The following is an 18,910-nucleotide window of genomic DNA, read 5'->3' as shown; positions in this document are numbered from 1 at the left end:
TGCTGGTCTTTGATTTATCAGTGCTGGCACTGGACTAAATTGCCATGACCAGTAAGTTTACTTAGATACAAGGTACACATTTGGAAGCTTATTGCTGAATGACTTAAAAGGGCCACATGAAGCTAGTCATCCACTGTTAAGTACCTTTTGAGAATCATTCCCAGTCATGATATAAGATTGGGTTTTAAAAGTCAAAGCAGGGACTTCCCGGTGGTCCAGTGGTTAAGAATCCGCCTTCCAATGCAGGGGACGCGGGTTCGATCCCTGGTGGGGTAACTAAGATCCCACATGCTGCGGGCAACTAAGCCCACGTGCCACAACTGGAGAGCCCGCCCACCGCAACTACTGAGCCCGCGAGCTCTGGAGCCCACGCACCACAACTAGAGAGCCCACATGCCACAACGAAGACCCAGCACAGCCAAAAAAAAAAGTCAAAACAAAGTTTTGTGAGATGAAGAAAGACTTCAAAGACAAACATAACCATTATTCCAAAAATACAATATTCTGAGAATAATCAGAAATACTTTTACCTATTTCCTCCCCTAGGTCTGTGTATAATTCCTTCTCTAAGTACTTTCTGGGAAATTCGGGTTATTAAAAAGAATAGATACAGAGAAGTCAAAAGAAAAAAAGGAAACACACGGGGGAAAAGGTCTTCAGGAAATGAATAATAATTTTTAGCTCGAAAGTGAATTAGGATAGAATATAAAGTTTTTGTCATGTTTTAAGTTCAAAACCAATAAAACTGTGACATTTCATCATCTCAGAAAAACCCTATTCAGTAAGAAAATATCATTTTCACAGAATAGTAATAATAGCATGGGGCTTCCTTGGTGGTTCGAGCCCTGGTCCGGGAAGATCCCACATGCCGCCGGAGCAACTAAGCCCGTGCACCAAAAGTACTGAGCCTGTGCTTTAGAGCCCGCGAACCACAACTACTGAGCCCATGTGCCACAACTACTGAAGCCCACGCACCTAGAGCCCATGCTCTGCAACAAGAGAAGCCACCGCAGTGTGAAGCCTGTGCACCACAATGAAGAGTAGCCCCTGCTCGCCTCAACTACAGAAAGCCCACATGCAGCAATGAAGACTCAACACAGCCAAAAAAAAAAAAGAATAAAATTAATTTTTTAAAATATTTTTTAAAAAATAACAATAATAGCATCTAATATTTACTTCTGATTTCTATGTGCCAGGCACTGGGCTAACCATTTTTACACATCAGCTGATTTCCCACTATATTACAAAACATAGGTTATCACCATATTCAAGTAAGGAAATCAAGGTCCAGAAATACTACATTTATTGGCACAAGATCATAGCAGAAAAAGGGACAGAGCTAGGATTCACATTCAGTGGAATGTGCCAAAGGCCAAACTCTTAGCCACTCTACTACACTACTATTGCTCTATAGTAAGCATCTTAATTTAATTAGAAAGCAAGTTTTAAAGAAATTACTACATACATTAGGTCTATCCAAACATTCTCCACATTTAGGAACCCTAAATGTAATTTTCTTCTTGTCAACTAAACATAAGAACATGAAAATATTTCATCTATATTTTATTAATATTACAGCCCCAAAGAGAAGACATACATGGCTTACAAAAAGGACGAATCAGAAACTATGGTCTATGTGCTTCATCATATTACCTGCCATAAATTTGCAGAATAAGCACCTCAACTAATGATTCCACACCAAATCTGTTTTTCAGATATGAAACTAAATAAACAACTCAGAATAAGGGACTATAAAGAAAAGAAATAAATCTAAAATACAATGTTTTAATGCTAACTCTTGCTGCAAAGATTAGGCCTAAAAAACTAGGGCCTCATCATAATTGCCGTAAAATCACAATGACACTAAGTTCATCTCAGAGCAAAGAATCAAAGGTTACAGAATTAAAGCAGGAAGTCCCATATTCCTAAATAATTTCAAATACACTGAATGTGTCTGAGGAGCCCATCACATAGGTGAATATCTGCAGTTCTCTAGCATCACTGCAGCCCACCCCCACTTGCCTCTCATACAGTCATCCTTCTTATTCAATGGAGATTTGCTGCTGGTTTGGTTGGATACAATAGGAAACTACAATTAATAAGACACTCTCTCCTTATAGGAGAATTTAAACATTGGGAAAGAAAAATTTTTCAGGAAATAAAAGCAACTGAACAGAGCATTCAAAAACTGAAATCCCACCTTCACTTGGATGTAAGTCTTTATTAAGTTAAAGAACTCTCAGGTATATCATACAAATGAGGTGGTAACCATTGCCATTTAGCGTATCAAATGACAATTCAGTAGGTAGCAAACATCATTTCAATGATGTTTTTATTTGCATTACATGGTTAAATAAGAGCTTTTTAGTTACCAAGTCTTAATCTTTTAAAAGGGCTGAAAACAAAGTTACTATAAACAAACAGATTATAAGTTAAGATTTAACACACCATGATTTCTAGACTTTGTTTTTAATGACCAATAACTTTTAAGAGTTGGAAACTCAAATAGGGTTAGCAAATTTTAACTTTTCCAACACGGACTTGTATTTTTTTTAAGTTCATCTACTAGCATGATTTTATAAAAGGAAATTTTAACTCAAGAAAGGTAGACTAAAGGATGATCCTTAAATTGAATAAATTTAGTTTTATTTTATACAAAGAACTGATGAAAACTTCCTTGAGGCCAGCACTAGTCCTTGAGACAAGCATTTGAGAACCAACTGTTCAGAGGAAAGAATGCTAGGCTGAGTCAGGTTCCACTCAAGATCCTACCACTCATTAACTGCTAACATAAACAAAAACCCTGAATTTCAATTTCCTCTTCTATGAAAAGGGAATATCCAACCACCCTAGCTCACAGGGCTAGTATAGGAATCAAAGGATAAAATGCACTGAAGTAGTCTGAAAATGTGACAACTCACAGAAAAAGTCATCTAGACTGTACAACTTACCATCAGCTGACTGGGTAAACAATGCATAATCAGGATTGACTATCTCATTAGACAGAATATCAAACCACTCACGCACAACACCTTGACCCTGAGTTCAAGAAAATAAGATTAAGTATCAACAGAAATATATGGTGAAATTTATTTCTAAATAATAATAACATTAAAATTATATTAAATTTCTTCCATTATCAATTAAATATTAAACTTTACTGAAGGGCATTTCAATCTTTTAGAGACAGTGATCTTAACAACACTTATTTTTATACCCACCATGCCTTCTTCCCCATGGAACCGTACAGCAATTCCTTGCTTTAGCTTTGCACAATTTGCTTTTGACACAACTTCACAGCTACTCCTAAAAATAGAATCTAAATATGTAGCATTGGTTAATTTTACATATTAAAATTTACAATAACTAGTATTTTGTGCCTCACACACACATCACTTTGTTAAACATACCTCTGTGAACTAGCAGGATATCACTTTCATTCACTGGCCTGTGCACCATGTCTGAATCTGGCTGTCCTGAATGCAAATGTTCATAGAACCATTCACAGCGATCTTTAAATGGCTACCCCAACAAATAACAGTGAAATATGTTAGCAGTATTTCAGTCACTTAACTGTCAGATTTACTTAACTAGCATGCTAAATGCCCTTTCTACAAATAATCATTCTTAGACCTTTATTTATAATAAGTAGTTCCAGATAAGGTTCTGACATTGCATCCACTATTCACAAAAAGGCAGATCTGAGCTGAAACACTTTGACTACCTAGAGAGCATATTTCTTTTAATTCCCTATATTATCAACAGAAAAGACTTGATAAATTAAAAGAATTCAATATCAGACATACAATTGAACACACTCTCAATTTCTTTTAAACCCAAGAAGGCTTGTAAGAATGAATTTCCACATCCAGAAAAATTATGTTGCATGTTCATTTAATTTTCTATGAAGATAATCTTTATGGCTAATTGTAATTTCCATCCTCTGAATATATGCAGCAACTAGAAAGGAATTTGTTATCCTTTGTTCTTCCCTTCCTCCACCCTAAAAACTGAAGAATAAGATCTCGTGAACAGTAAATAAAGTCTCTACCTTTTGTTCTTTTGCCAGATATGCAAACTGTAAGTGATTTGTAATTTTATTCATCAGAAAGTATTATTGAGTACCTAGGATGTGTAAAATGTAAAAATTTCATTGCTGAAAACTGTTTAATACACTTAAAGAGATGAGAATAACATTGGAACAATATAACACATAATGATATCAAGTTCTAAACAGTGAAGTACAGACCACAGTGCACTAAGAATTCAGAGATTGTGCAGATAAGTGGAGTACAAAGGCTTCATGAGGTCCTGGTCTGAACCAGGACTTAAAGATGGGTAGGTCTTGCTCAAGCAGGAGGAAAAGAAAGCACACCAGGCTAAGGGAGACAAGGAAAAAGGCTCAGAAGGAGAAACTGTGTCTCCGCGGAAGATGCAGTGAAGGCGCCGGCATAACCCTACACATATTGAAAGAAGGAAGTTTTTGTAAGTAAATCAAGGACATAATTATGGATCTTTCGAATCAAGTAAAAGACACAGTGGCCACTGAAGATACTTGGCCAGAGGAATAGCATGGTAAATGCACTCATTAAAATGAGAGTAGTACCAGGATAAAGGGAGGCCATCTAGGCAGCAGTTGAAATAATACGTATAGACTGATACGGTCCTGGTCATGGTAGGAAAGAAGAACAATGAAGTAAATCTGAAAGACATTACTCCTCTGAATAAAGAAGAAAAGTAAAAGAAGATCTCTAGGGGCAGAACTTAAAATCAGAAACAGCTTAGAGGGGGAACCCCAGCACCACCACCGTCTACCCCACTCCTAGAAGGCACTGGTGGAAGACAACGAATGAGGTTTTATATGTTCTGAATTTAAGGTTACTTAGGATATAACTACTAAGAGCTTAGAAATAAATACTAGAACGTTCTGCAGTTGAGACATTAGAAAGAGAGTCATGAACAAAGCTGAAATGGGAGACAAGGTAATGTCCCTTGTTCAAGAGATTAAAGATACAGGGACAAACACCAAGAACAGAGAAGTTTATGATCACAGGTCAGGATTGAGAATTTGCTTATTGATACACACAGCTAGAAAAGTCAAAGGAGAACCAGGGTGGTGCAATACCACAAAAGCCAAAAGTTTCAAGAGATAAATACGACTCATGTCCAACACCACAAAGAGGTTCTCGCTCATGCAATTTTTAGGATACCAGTACATTTCTTCATCTGAGCTAAACTAAACATTTGTTTTCTTCAAAAGACTTAAACATCTTTTTATTAATTCTTAATAAAAATATTTTTATGAAAATAACTGTGCAAGATTAATTTTTGCCTTTTAATGTCTGTTCTTTCAATAAGAAAAGAGTAAATGCTCCCTTTTCCAAAGTTAAATGTGTAATTTTGTCCATACTTCTAGCAGTTTTCCACATTTTGAATAAAATGCTGCTGTTGTTATATTCATTACTGGTCATATAAATAAAATATTTCATTTTTAGTAAACAGGCTAGAATGTTAAGTGCTTGAAATTTTAATGCTGATTATTCCTAAAACTTAGGTAAAAGAGGAGAGAAAAAATATTACACAGAATTAATGTATTTAAATATGGGCTTTGAAGTTTGATAAACATGGTTTGAAATCCTAGATCTGCCACTACTAGGTTTGTGATCTTAGGGGAATTACAAATCCTCTCAGAACTTTAGTTTTCCTACCGGTAAAATGGGGAAAATAATACCACTTCAAGGGCTAATTCTGAGGATTAAATGAAATAATGCAAATACAGAACAAAATAATAATAATCATAAATTAACTAACGTTTATTAAAGCATCTATAAGACAGGTACTATTTTAAGCACTTTACATGCATTTTCACATTTAATCCTCACAACACTCTGAGAAAAAGGGACTTTTATCATCTCCATTTCATAGAAGAGAAAAATGTAGCACCAAGAGGTTAAGTAATTTGTGCAAATACTCAACTCCCAGAATGCTAATAGATGTTGTTCTTATCACTCACAACAACGTAAAAATTATTGCGAATAAGTACTTTAAATGACAGTAAACTTATCTGCCATTATAAGATATTAAATATTAAATTCTATCCTTCATATAGAAAATGTGGACCATTTGAAAATAAATACAAGTGGCAATTTTTTAAAAGTAATTCGAATGTAACATTAAAAGGTACAAAATGCTACCTTCAAAAGCTAGTAAGTTATCTGTTAAGATCAAAACATCCACACACACATCCATATACCTACAAAGCCAAAGAGCACATTTCTGTATGTAAACTTTCTGAGTACCTGCATTTCCATAAAATAATTCACAAAACAGGACTGATTACAGAGGCTCTTCTTAATAGTATTTGTACAGCAATACAAAATGTCTCTCCCTTTAACTAGCAGGCCACCTGAAAACCACCAACAGAAGAAGAAGTCAATCCCTTAGCAGAGGTAGTTGTTTTTGTTTTTACTTTTTTTAATTGCCTCCAAGTTACAGAAAATTTCTTAGTATAGTACAATGGTGGGGGTTTTTTTCCCCTAAGGTGAAAGTAAACTGCTAACATGAATAGTACAATGGGGTGTTCTTTTTCCCCTAAGGTGAAAGTAAATTGCTAACACAATGTCCAGTTACCCCTAAATACTTCAGTGTGTATTTCCTACAAACAAGAGAATTCTCCTACACAAGCAGCTTACAATCAGCAAAATCAGGAAATTGACACTGATATATTACTATATCTAATCTTCAGACCCCATTTCAAGTTTTGCCGGGATCCATATAATGTCCTATATAGCATAATGACTCATGAACTGTGTTCAGTTGTCCGCTTTCATTCTGGCACAGCTGTTCAGTGTTTTCTTAATTTTCATGACCTACATTTAAAGATTGCAGGTCAGTTATATTGTAGAATGTCTCTCAGAGTTAGTCTGATGATTTCTCATGATTAAATTCAGGGTATGCATCTTTGACAGGAATATCAAAGAAGTGACACCATATTCTCAGTGCATCCTATCAGCTGGCACACTGGTATGTCTGCTGTGATCACTGCCAAGCTTCTCCACTGTAAAGTTCCTTTTTAATCTTTGTAATTAGTTAGCATTCTAAGAGGAGATACTTTGAGACTATAAAAATATTCCACCCTTCATCAAACTTTCCATTTATTCATTAATTCTTTCACTATAGACTTACAGGTTCTGATTTTATTTGCAATATTTTGCCATCATTATTTATTTTGATGTTCAACTTGTTCCAGATTTGGCCAGTAGAATCCATTCAAGTTGGTTCTGAACCGTTTTGACATAACCTCATAATTCTCTGCACAACTTTCTGGCACAATAAGACGATCCAGGCTCATCTTGTACTTTCTCTGAATTAGCCATTTCTCCAACAGGCCCTCGTTCATTGAGAATGGTATTCAGAGACCAAGAAATGGATGCCAGGTTTGCTGTATCTATCTAACCACATAGGAAACTATAAGTTCACAGTGATATCTCCAATTCCAATCCAATAGTACATGATTCATCGTTTTCCTCCATTTTTGAACTTTCTCCAACAGTGAGACACATTATCTTTACTATACTGACTTATTCAATCAACTGCCCCACCTCATATATAATCAATCTTCTGTCACTGACACGGACCATTCACTGCATAGATACCCTATACCCCACTCAAGCTTTGTCAAATTACTCTGAGCAACTGTCACCACCCTGCACACTGGACATCCTCCATATACCGTGCCAACTCACATACTCCGTGCTGAGCTCCTCTTCTACACAAACACCCTCCTTAGCATGTCCAAGCCCCTCACTGGGCCACCACTATGAATGTGGACACCCGCACTGGTCAGGCAACAAAACCCCCTCCGTGGGTCAAAAAGGTGGGTAGCTAATGCAGATGCTTTTGCAGGAATGGAAGAGGGAAAATGAAGTGAAATGCAGAGACAGTATTAAATATAGCAAACTACCTCTTTCAAAAACTAAAAGCTTCTTTCACCTATAATCTCATTTACCCTAGAATGGAGTAATTTAGTGTAGATTAAGAAAATGAACTTAAGAACCAGATGGACTTTTAAATTTTGGTTCCCCCACTTAGTAGCTGAATGACTTAAACAAGTTGCTTAACCTCTCCGGCTTCAGTAAAAGAGTACCTATCTCACATGATTGTTACAAAAATAAAATAATCTATGTGAAAAAATGTATGGAACCTGACATAAAGTTAGCATTAAATAAATGCAAGTTATTACTACTACCTTATCTTTTACATCATCATTATTAAACAGATGCCAAAGGAGACCTATATACATGTGTATAATTTTATAAAGATTAGTTCTTAGCTTTCTTTAATTTCTAAAAGGATCAGTGTCCCTGAAGACAATTTAAAATATCTATAGCCTTTATCTTATGACTACTAACCAAACCATTACCTCCAGTCTAGCCTACATTTCAGACAAATTATTTCCTAAAACTTTGCAGGATCATGTCATTCTCCTAAAATTATTAGTGGCTCCTGACAGCCTAGCAAATGGAGAGTCTGCAATCTGGCAATCAATGTTCCATACAGTATAACCCTAATCTACCCTCCCAGAATTACATCTCATTCCTCACCTACACAAAATTTCTGCTTTAACCCACTGTATTTTAATACACTTTTCCATCTATATGTCCTGACCCATATCTTGGCTAGAATGTTCATCTTCCCCATTTACTCCTTTCAAAATTTTGCATGTTTTTTAGATTAAAATCCACCTCCTCTTTGAAATCTCCCTTGACTACAGCAGCCAAAAGCAAGCTCTTCCTCCCTTAAACTCCTAAAGAATCAGGTCATACTGTAATTACTGTATTTTACAGGTACGTTTATTATCTCCCGTGCTAGACTGAATTAAGATCCCCTTGGAGACAGAACATATCCTTTCTATCTACAAAACAACTACCATTTATTGAACATATATACAAGTCACTATTTAAAACTTATTATTCACCATGGAAGTTTTATGAGGTTGGTGTCATTATCTCTGTTTTACAGATGAAGAACCCAAGGCTCAAAGATGTTAGAAATATGCCCAAAGTCACATAGCTGCTAAGTAGCAAAACAAGCTTTTCCCAAGCATGTTTCATGAAACATGAGATATATGGAATGAACCCTCATCAGGGAAAGCTCTCAGGTCAATTAAGTTTGGAAGACTAACAAAGCTGAATTATTATTTTTACCAAAGGGCTTCTCAAAGCCTTTAGCAAGCTGCTGATATGCTTTATTAATCTCCAACAGGGCATGTGTTATATTTCCCAAATGTATTTGGGGATAAAATCCCCAAGGATCATCAGCCTTATAGGACTAGTGTTCCATTTCAGCAATGTGGCAACATGTTGTCTTTGCACATAGTAGGCACTCAATGCACATTTCTTAAAGTTACTCCTCATACAAAAGTTACATACTAATGTAACTCCATATACTAAAGTAAAGAATAAGGTAATGTCACTCCACTTACAGCAGGTGGTCTCAAGTATAATAATTACTGAACAGTATTCAAATTAGCTGAACAGTATTCATTAGACATTCTAAAAACAAGATTAAAAAAAGCACTACCTGTGCTTTTATGATATGCATGAATCTTGACATCAGTTCAGGACATTCAAGGAGGAAGTGAAAGTGGTCAAATATAATCTTGGGATTCCTAAAAGAAAAACACATTGTTTACATGGATGGGAAGGATGAGTAGCATTAAGTGACATGCAAATTTAGATATACAGATATTGAAACAGAATAAAAATACATATTAATCCACACCTACTATACTTGTACTTGTCATTGAGCATTTTTTGAATAGTAACAAAAGTAATATTTTTTCTGTTGAGATAAGAACTGTAAGAAAAGAAAGAAAAGGCTACAATAGTAGTCCATGAAACCAAGAAAGCTTTACCTGTTAACAAAGCATTTTAAAACTTCATCATGTTTGCAGACAAATTCAATGAAACGGGGTGAAGTCATTCTGTGGGGGGTAAAAAACAATCAGAACACACAGACCAAAGTTGGTGATATGGCAAATGTGACTATGTGTTGAATTGGACTGGCTTCTACACACACAAAAAATGGGGTTTGGATTGTCTTTATGGAATCTGAGGCATGCCTAGTCAATTTATAATAACTTTTCATTAACAGATGATATAAACAAGTGACTTTTTAAAAACCTTGAAGTTTTAAGCATCTCTGTCTATGTTTCCAATACATGGTTAAATGATCCTATAGAAAGTGACATTCACCATCCTACATGTTAATAACATAAATGATGCTTAAAACTCAAATATTCTGTACTAATTCCAGATCAGTTCAATGAGTATCCTAAAGATCAGAAAACAACCAAAAACAGCAAAGTATTGTTATTTCTGCAATTATTTAAAAAATTATAGCTTTTCTTCATCTATCAGAAAAGGAAATAATAAGCATGTAGCATAAGCCCAGATAACTGGGTTTTCTCTACTCTGTAATACAAGTGCCTGACTTAAGGTTTGACTGGTGAAGTATCCACTTCAAAGATGGCTATCTCAAATAAACACAATGCCAGGCCCACAACTAGATAAAGAGCCAGGATGCCTCCCACTGAGTCTCCTTTGTTTCAGAGATCTTGGTTAATTTTGATAACTGACCATTTGGGCTACTTGTTTTTTTCTCTTCTCATGCTTTATACTCCCACTCTTACGTTTAAATTCACCAACAGTGAGCCCTCAAAACCCTAGTCCCCTGCCCTCGACCCCAGGCTTGTGTGTGCTCTTTCCCTCTTTATCTCTCTCTCCCCCCACTCCCCCATGATGACCTGGCTGTGTGGCCCCAGGTGTGCCATGTAATTTCCAGGTCCTATAAGTAAAAAAACTTTTTTCCCCCTAAGTTTTCAATGGTTACTGCTGAAGGACATCCTGTAATCATACGAAGAATCACAAGGGCCAGTCCGGCCACGACATTGGTTATTGATAGGTGGAGACTGGCACACAGAACAACTGGTGTACTCAGCAGGACTGCAGGACTGCCCTGCAGGGAACCAAGAGGAATGCCCTTTGGCTGCAGCTTGCTTACCACCACCTAACTCAGGTAAGTAACATCATCTAGGAAAGGAGCACCACTTGCTGGGGATCTGCCTTGCAGCAACGTGCTTTTGCGTACTGCCTCTGTCATGTGTTGCCTGAGACATCCAACCCAAAAGGTCACAGCTGCCAACAATCTCCTCAGAGCAGTATGATCAAGGCCATATATGGTCTAATGAGCCGATGAGACCACTAATTATAAAGGCCTTGGGGCTTCCCTGGTGGCGCAGTGGTTGAGAGTCTGCCTGCCAATGCAGGGGACACGGGTTCAAGCTCTGGTCTGGGAAGATCCCACGTGCCACGGAGCAGCTGGGCCCGTGAGCTACAAATACTGAGCTCTGCGCGTCTGGAGCCTGTGCTCCGCAGCAAGAGAGGCCGCGACAGTGAGAGGCCTGCGCGTCTGGAGCCTGTGCTCCGCAGCAAGAGAGGCCGCGACAGTGAGAGGCCCGCGCACCGCGATGAAGAGTGGCCCCCGCTTGCCACAACTAGAGAAAGCCCTCGCACAGAAACGAAGACCCAACACAGCCAAAAATAAATAAATGAATAAATAAATTTAAAAAAAATAAATAAATAAAGTAGCTAATAAAAAAAAATAAAGGCCTTGAATGACTATTAATGTGTGTGAGGATCCTCTTCGCCTCAAGGCCAAGGAGAGCTAAGGAAACTGAGTTGGACAGCAAGGCTATTACCGCAACCCAAGGAAAGGCTCTGGGCTCAAGGCACGAGAAGATTCCGTAGGTGAGGAGGGGAGACCTCTGTCTGTAACCACGGTGTCAGTATGTTGTGCCTAGACTAAGTGTCCTAACCTAGCAGAGTAAAATAGCCTCACAGTGGAAACCAATGGCACCACCTGAGGGAAAATACACCAGAGGCCTATGGTCTGTGTCACCACTTCACTCACTACTGTCACTCTTTGTCCACTAACCCAATGGGATATCGGGTCCAATCCGTGGTATAACGCTACTGAAAAATGAAACGCCAGTGCTTCCTAAGAACACTGAGGAGGTACACCGGCTCTTTGATAAACGCAAAACCCCTTGGTCGCTACCTGGGCATTATTCAATGCTATGCATACTAACATGCCAAGAATTTGATATCATCGGGTTGGCCAAAAACTTCGTTCGGTTAATGAATACGTTGTTCAATAACGTTCTTGGTGAAAATGAAAAATGTGTCTTCTATTTTTACTTAAAACCGAACGAACTTTTTGGCCAACCCAATACATTCCAAAAGCCTGGGGGCTTTTCCCAAAGAGCCTGGGTATCTGGTGCTAACAGAGGCCGACCACAATCCTGGAGTATTCTCTTGGGACCCCTTGAAAGGAAAGCAGCCACCTGCAAAGGGGCTAACAGTGACGTCATCTAAAATTTTCCAGTAACAACATATAAGATTAAGGTAACAGGAAAAAAAACAAGAACTAGAAACTGAGTTCAAAAACCACTCCTTAATTCAAAATTCAAACCCTTCTCAAAGATTTTATGCAACAGGAAGAGGAGAAGGGAGCAGACTACTCCAGGTTTTCTTGTTTGTTTAGGATGAGCTCTAAATTGTTGCGACCACCAAAATGCATCAACTGGTCAGTATCTCTAAAGACCCTAAAATCCATAACTTTCTTAAAGATCCATCTGGACTACAAGCTTGTTTCCTCCAAGAGATCACAGATGCTGAGCCCCTTTCCGCTTTCCCCTGAACGGGGCAGAACTAAGAAAAACGCCTCACAAGGCATCCCTGCCACCAAGGCAAAAGCCGACAGGGTTAGCAAGGCCTCTAAGTGAGGAAAAAAAACGGATATGAGAAGGCAAAAGCACCCAGAGCCACAAATATTCATACCAGGGCACCTCCTCTCCTCACTTGGATATTTAATGCCTGGCACCATGCCGACTCTTCCATACTGCTAAGGCTCACTGTGAATGGAAAACATTACGATGAGGCCCATCTCCTGCTGTGCAAAACTGGCATGGTCCAATGGATTTATCATTTCCATGACCATAGTGACCCAAGTGACCCCCTCTTCATTTCCAACCCTGGAGAAGCCCCATTTGACCCTGAGTCCAGGGAATTATTTTTACAGGACACTCCCCCTAATTACAGGTTGGCCCTACTACATTTTATTGGGACTGCCAAAACCATCCAAAAGGCACTAAAAATCCTAGGAGGAAACTTACATTCTTTCTCTGTCCCTTAAGATGTAAGTCTTACCATGTTTTTGAAATACAAATACCCTAGGAGGTAACTAAAACTCTGCCCACAATCACCTGAGCCTGAAGGAAAAAGAGAAAGGGAAAGAGGCCTTTTAAAATATAAACTGTTGTAAAACCTCTTACCCCAAATCTAGTCCACACCCTCCTTAAGAAAACATGTCAAAGACAAATACAAATCTTAAAAGTCTTCTCCACAAATATTTGTAAAAAGCTTTAACCGCTGGAGCAGGTAACCTTAACTTGTTCCATCTGCCAGACACAATTTGGACTCAAAGGTAGTCTGTAAACTAGTAAGTTGTATATTGTTGTACCTGATCCACAGCTAAAATTTTAGAACGGAAGCTATAGGGTCTCTGTGTCTGGCTGCATGTTTATGTATGTCTATACAGATGTATGTTATATGCAAGTGATTTTTTTTTCTCTCTACCTCTGGATGGTATTGACAAAATTAATTTGTAAAAGAGCTGTATTTAATTGGCTTAAAAATAAATACTATGAATTAAGTATTCCTAAAACTCAGTAATAAACTAACCCTAACGTTTTTCAAGTTCATGTGATCTGGGATAATCTTCTGTAAATAAAAGGTAGTTTAAACTTGTTGGTTTAATTTAAAAAGGCATATCTCAGATTTATCAACATTAGATATAATGCAGACATGCAGCTTTTATTCTACTTGGGTTTACAATTCAAATAAGTTCATATTATCTAGGTTACACAATTTGTTAGCAAGAAAAATAGCTTGGGATGACAGCCAATTTTGTCTAATGCCTAATGAGACTTTCATGAGTAATCTAGACATAATTGTTAAGAACAAGTGATTTAAACAGATGTAAGTGGAGTAAAGTTTAGGTGAACTTTTCAGCAATAGCTATGTTTCATGGTATGTCTACTTAAAAAGAGTTTCCCAAATCTCTTTGGTAACTTAAAAACTTCAGAGTTTTGCTAAGTTAAATTAAATGATGGAAAATTTACTGAATATCTAGGTCATTTCCAAATAAGGTAAGATACTGACACATTAATTACTAAACATAGGTTTATCCACTTTTGGCTTTCTATTACAGAGGAACTAATGATAAATTTGGTTCTCTTAGTAAACATGTCTTGTACCACACTGAAAAATTATACTAGAAGGAAGCACTCTTGTGGATATCAGATTCTAGTCCTGTTAACTGCCTTTGAGGTTTTCTTTTTCTACCTGTAAACTGTACTGGATGCTGAATTTTCATTTCCTCCAATATCCAGCTACAATTCTCCAAATTAATGTTTCCAGTTTTTCTCCCACCCTTCTCACTTGGAATCACTGAGAACTAAAACTGCTCCTTTTCCAAATCCATACAATATAAAGTAGGACAACTTGATGTAAAATTCAGAGAAACAACAACAGCTCATATATGGACAATCTTTGTGCCTGTTGCTATATGGGCCACTCAGAAAAATCACCAGATACATTCAGACTGCAAACGAGGAAAATCTAGCAGATTGCCTCCACTTTATCCACTTCGAAGAGGCATCCGCTTCAAAGATGGCTATCTCAAATAAACATAATGCCAGGCCCACAACTAGATAAAGACCCACCCCTCCATCTCCAAGCTCCTTTGTTTTAGAGATCTTGGTTGATTTCAATAACTGACCATTTGAGCCACTTGTGTTTTCTCTTCTCATGCTTCAAATTCCCACTCTCATGTTTTAAATTCACCAATAAAGAGTGAGCTTTCAAAACCCTAGGCCTCTACCTTCAACTCCAATAAAAAGAGAACCCCAGGCCCTCGAGCTTTCTTTCTACTGGCAACCTTGCTGTGTGGCCCCAGGTGTGTCATGTAATTTCCACGTCCCGTAAGTAATAAACCTTTTCTTTTTTTTCAAAGTTTCCTGATGGTTATTGCTGAAGGGTGTCTTGCAATCATAATAAGAACCACAAGGGCTGCTCCAGCCACAACATTGGTTATTGATAGGCAGAGATCAGCACACAAAACAAGCAGAAACCTTCTTACCCTGGAGGCATCTGACAAGAACAGCACATGTAAAAAGCTTGAATGACAGCACTTAGCCGGTTAGCTGTCATAGAAATAACATCCTGGCAGTCTGCACTGGCTTCCTGTTTCCCTCCAAGAGCATCTGGTTTAGATTCCCCTGTGCCAGTGGATAGATTTTCATAGCTCCCAGGTCCTGGAGGTTCAAATGCAGGAATGGAAGTACCATCTTGATCTTGGCCTTTTTGTTTCAGTAAAATAGAAGTGATATCCGCTGAGTCCTTTTTGTTTTTCATTAATTCTGTAGCTATTAAAACTAGCCATTCATCTAATGAGTGCCAAAGCAATTCAAGAGGCTAAGAAAAAAAGAAAAGTGTTTTTTTAAAACATCATTCTTAAACTGCAGGATAAAAAACCCACTCAGACAAATATTATAGAAGAGAATATTTACTCTAGATACTTTTATTTTCCCAAGTTTATGTGTCAACAATGCCTAAAGGTAAGTAACAAAAACATAAACCTCATATAAATGACAATTTCTTCATTTATAGCAAAAACTTAATTTGCACTTATTTATTCCTTAGAATAAAAAAAGGGAAATTAAACTCTAACAAAAAAATGCATAAGCAATATTTCTTTTAAAATTTTTCAAATATTTAGTTTTAAACCATACATTACTTTTATGAATACAATCCCCCTAACCTTTACTGTATTAATGTGTCAACTATTTTTAATTATGTTGCTTTTCAATTAAAAAAATGAGAATTCATAAAGAGCTTAATAAACTTAGTTTACTGCACTCTTCTTTACATGGAATCTCTGAGATTTTGAAAATTTATGATGAGAAACTTTAAAATATGACGTGATATTTACATCCACACACACACACACACACACACACATACATATACAGGCATACCCAACCACACACGAATCCATCTCTAATAACTAGAAACTATCAAATATTGGCTAGCAAATCCATAATTCAAAGTAAAGATTAACAGCTTAATAAAAAAGGAACACATAGGAGTAAACAGTTTCTTAATTCTATACTATTTTAAATATTCCTTTTGAGAATAATGAAATGTCTTGTAAATTAACAGCAAATGAAATTTTATCTTTAAAATATTATGTGATCACAAATGCTATAACAGGACTAAGTACTACAGAAAAATGAAATATATATATATCATCTCTAGTAAACAGTAATTTTTAACACAAGGAGAAATACAAATGCCCAACTACTATTAAAAGACATGCTACTGGGGATCTAATGTACAGCATTGTCACTATAGTTATCAATACTGTATTGTACACTTGAAAGATGCTATGAGAATAAAGCTTTAATGTTCTCACCACAGCAACAGCAACAAAGTGGTAATTATGTGAGGTGAAGGATGTGTTACCTAACCTTACTGTACTAAACATTTTGCAAAATATACTTGTATCAAATCATCACACTGTATACCTTAAAGTTACTCAACCCTATGTAACAGTTACAGCTCAGTAAAGCTGGGGGGAAGAAAGACCTGCTAGAACATTTTTTAATCCCAAATAAAGATGAACAGTGAAGGCACAGGGGAGCAGGGGGGATAGTGGTTTAATGGTCTTCCATTCCTACACTATTCTAAATATTCCTATTGAGAGTGATAAATTGTCTTTCTACAAATGAATAAAAAGTTAATCTTACTTTTTGATTCTTATATGATCACAGAACACTACAAACTAGACCACATGCTTCTGAAAAACCCACCCTAAATATTTCAACTAAAAGAAATAATCTTACTTTTAAAGACCAGTATGTAAAGAGATTATACAACCATATTTGGAACTTTAGGAAATGTTTAAATAACCTGTTCTGCCAAGCAATTCTTTACAATTATTATGTAATAAATATCCCTGCTGTTATCGTCAGCCTTTCTTCAGATTTCCAGAACACTCTATTTGAGAATAATCTACTTATTGAATTTGCAAACAATTAAATCACACCTAAGTCTTCACTTAAAAATTAAACTAAAAAGCAAGAAGGAAAAAACCCTACCACCATCAACAAAAAACCAGTTTACTCATTCAACAAATATTTAGTCAGTACAGCCTAGGTAAACAGGTAAGCAAAGTGAGAAACTAATTTCTGAGAAACCCTTTCTGAGGTTGAAATGAGCACCCTTCTCCTGCACAAAGAAGGCTTTTCCATGGTTAGTCACAGCAGCTGGATGCCTAACTTCTTAAAGGGTCCCTGAACTGCTTAAAAGAAGGGCAAGAAGCACCAGCTGCCATCAACACTGACATGGTACCTTCACTGAAAATGTCTTAATTTTAATCATGATCCAAGTTTGGGTCTATAGTCTCTCTTCAAGAGAAAAACATTAAACCCTGCTATAAAAGATGAAAAGAACTTCTTATGTCAGCAAAACTATTTAGCTTTCATCAAAAAATGAACTTCCAAAAAACAAAGAACAGGTGGTGATGAAAAACTGCTTGAAACAAAAGGAAAAAGGAATAACTGGCCTCTAAGTGAGAAGGACTAAAACCCAGAAAATCCTCACACTAGATAGAGATGAAGGCTAAGGCTGGAAGTGATACCTGCTCCTCACGTGGATGAGAGTGCTGAGCCTGAACTATGACCATCCTATTCTCAAATACTAACAACCTGCAAAAATTAAAGGTGAATTCTGAATCATTCCAGAAGTAATATCCAAAAACAGCCAGATCGGTGTAAAAATGATAGCGACAATAAAGATACCGAGAAAAGCTAGAGTTTTCAATAAAGTAGCACAGCAAAGAATTAAAAGAGAATGAGGGAAAAAAAGAAGTAGTAAATCATCTTGGGCTTTTCTTTAGTTTTCTCTTTTTCCCACTGTTTATTTATTCATTCACACATGCACTAAAACTAAATCCCAACCTTAAAGCATTTTTACCTAGGGAGCTGTCCCTTTGAAGACTTGTTCAGAAAATTCATTCCTCAATAACAAAAAGAATACTGTGAAAATAACTTTAATTTCTAACTGTAGTAGCAGTCACAGACAGAAAGGGTTAAAATAAATTTAAAAAATTAAAAATTAACAATTGCAAACCATATCTATGAGGCTTTTTTATACTCATACATAATAATGATAAAAAACATCAATACAAAGTACCGTACATATTAACTGTTACAGAAAAATGAGTCAATGACTATGGAAAATATTAGGCTTCTTGGCACTATGGAAGTATTACTTCATTTCATATTATTGAGTGAGCTTCACCACAGAATTATATTCTACCTATAACAACGATTTGACAAGCATACATGATTTTCAAAACATTTCAAGTTAACAAGTCAAAGCTATAATATATAATCCCAAACTTGTTGGACAATTTAAAAAATCTCAAGATCCATGTGTCAAATGGAAAGCATTTTACTAACAAACTTATTAATAGCATCTTGAAATTCTCTGTCAATCAGACTGTTCTCAACTTGATAATGTCAAATGCCACGATCCAAAAGATAAGATCTTAAAGTTAAAAGTTTCTCAATCTTTCTTGGCTTCCAAATTTCCAATTATAATTCTATGAAACCGTTAATAGTCACAGCTTACTACTCACAAAAAAGGAGCATATCAAGATTCAAGAAGCCTAAACTCTCTTCCCCATGCTCACCCTACTCCTATAACCAGAACTACTTTCT

At 36.7% G+C, this 18,910-nt stretch overlaps 1 protein-coding gene across 7 annotated transcripts in view; it reads right to left on the bottom strand.

The window, feature by feature from the left end:
* HACE1 (HECT domain and ankyrin repeat containing E3 ubiquitin protein ligase 1) overlaps positions 1-18,910 on the bottom strand; it is a 95,877-nt gene that overhangs the window by 26,712 nt on the left and 50,255 nt on the right. For all 7 annotated transcript variants that reach the window (XM_032651117.1, XM_032651123.1, XM_032651118.1 and 4 more), the window contains 6 exons: positions 15,265-15,599; positions 9,917-9,985; positions 9,583-9,670; positions 3,411-3,522; positions 3,222-3,319; positions 2,952-3,039 (listed from right to left, as the gene is read on the bottom strand). In XM_032651117.1, the coding sequence (XP_032507008.1) occupies positions 2,952-3,039; positions 3,222-3,319; positions 3,411-3,522; positions 9,583-9,670; positions 9,917-9,985; positions 15,265-15,599 (790 nt within the window). The remainder of the gene's footprint in view (positions 1-2,951; positions 3,040-3,221; positions 3,320-3,410; positions 3,523-9,582; positions 9,671-9,916; positions 9,986-15,264; positions 15,600-18,910) is intronic.

This window comes from Phocoena sinus, chromosome 12, assembly GCF_008692025.1.
Source record: "Phocoena sinus isolate mPhoSin1 chromosome 12, mPhoSin1.pri, whole genome shotgun sequence".
NCBI lineage: Eukaryota > Metazoa > Chordata > Mammalia > Artiodactyla > Phocoenidae > Phocoena > Phocoena sinus.
Note: the sequence above shows the minus strand (reverse complement) of the source record. Positions and strands in the feature narration are given on the sequence as shown.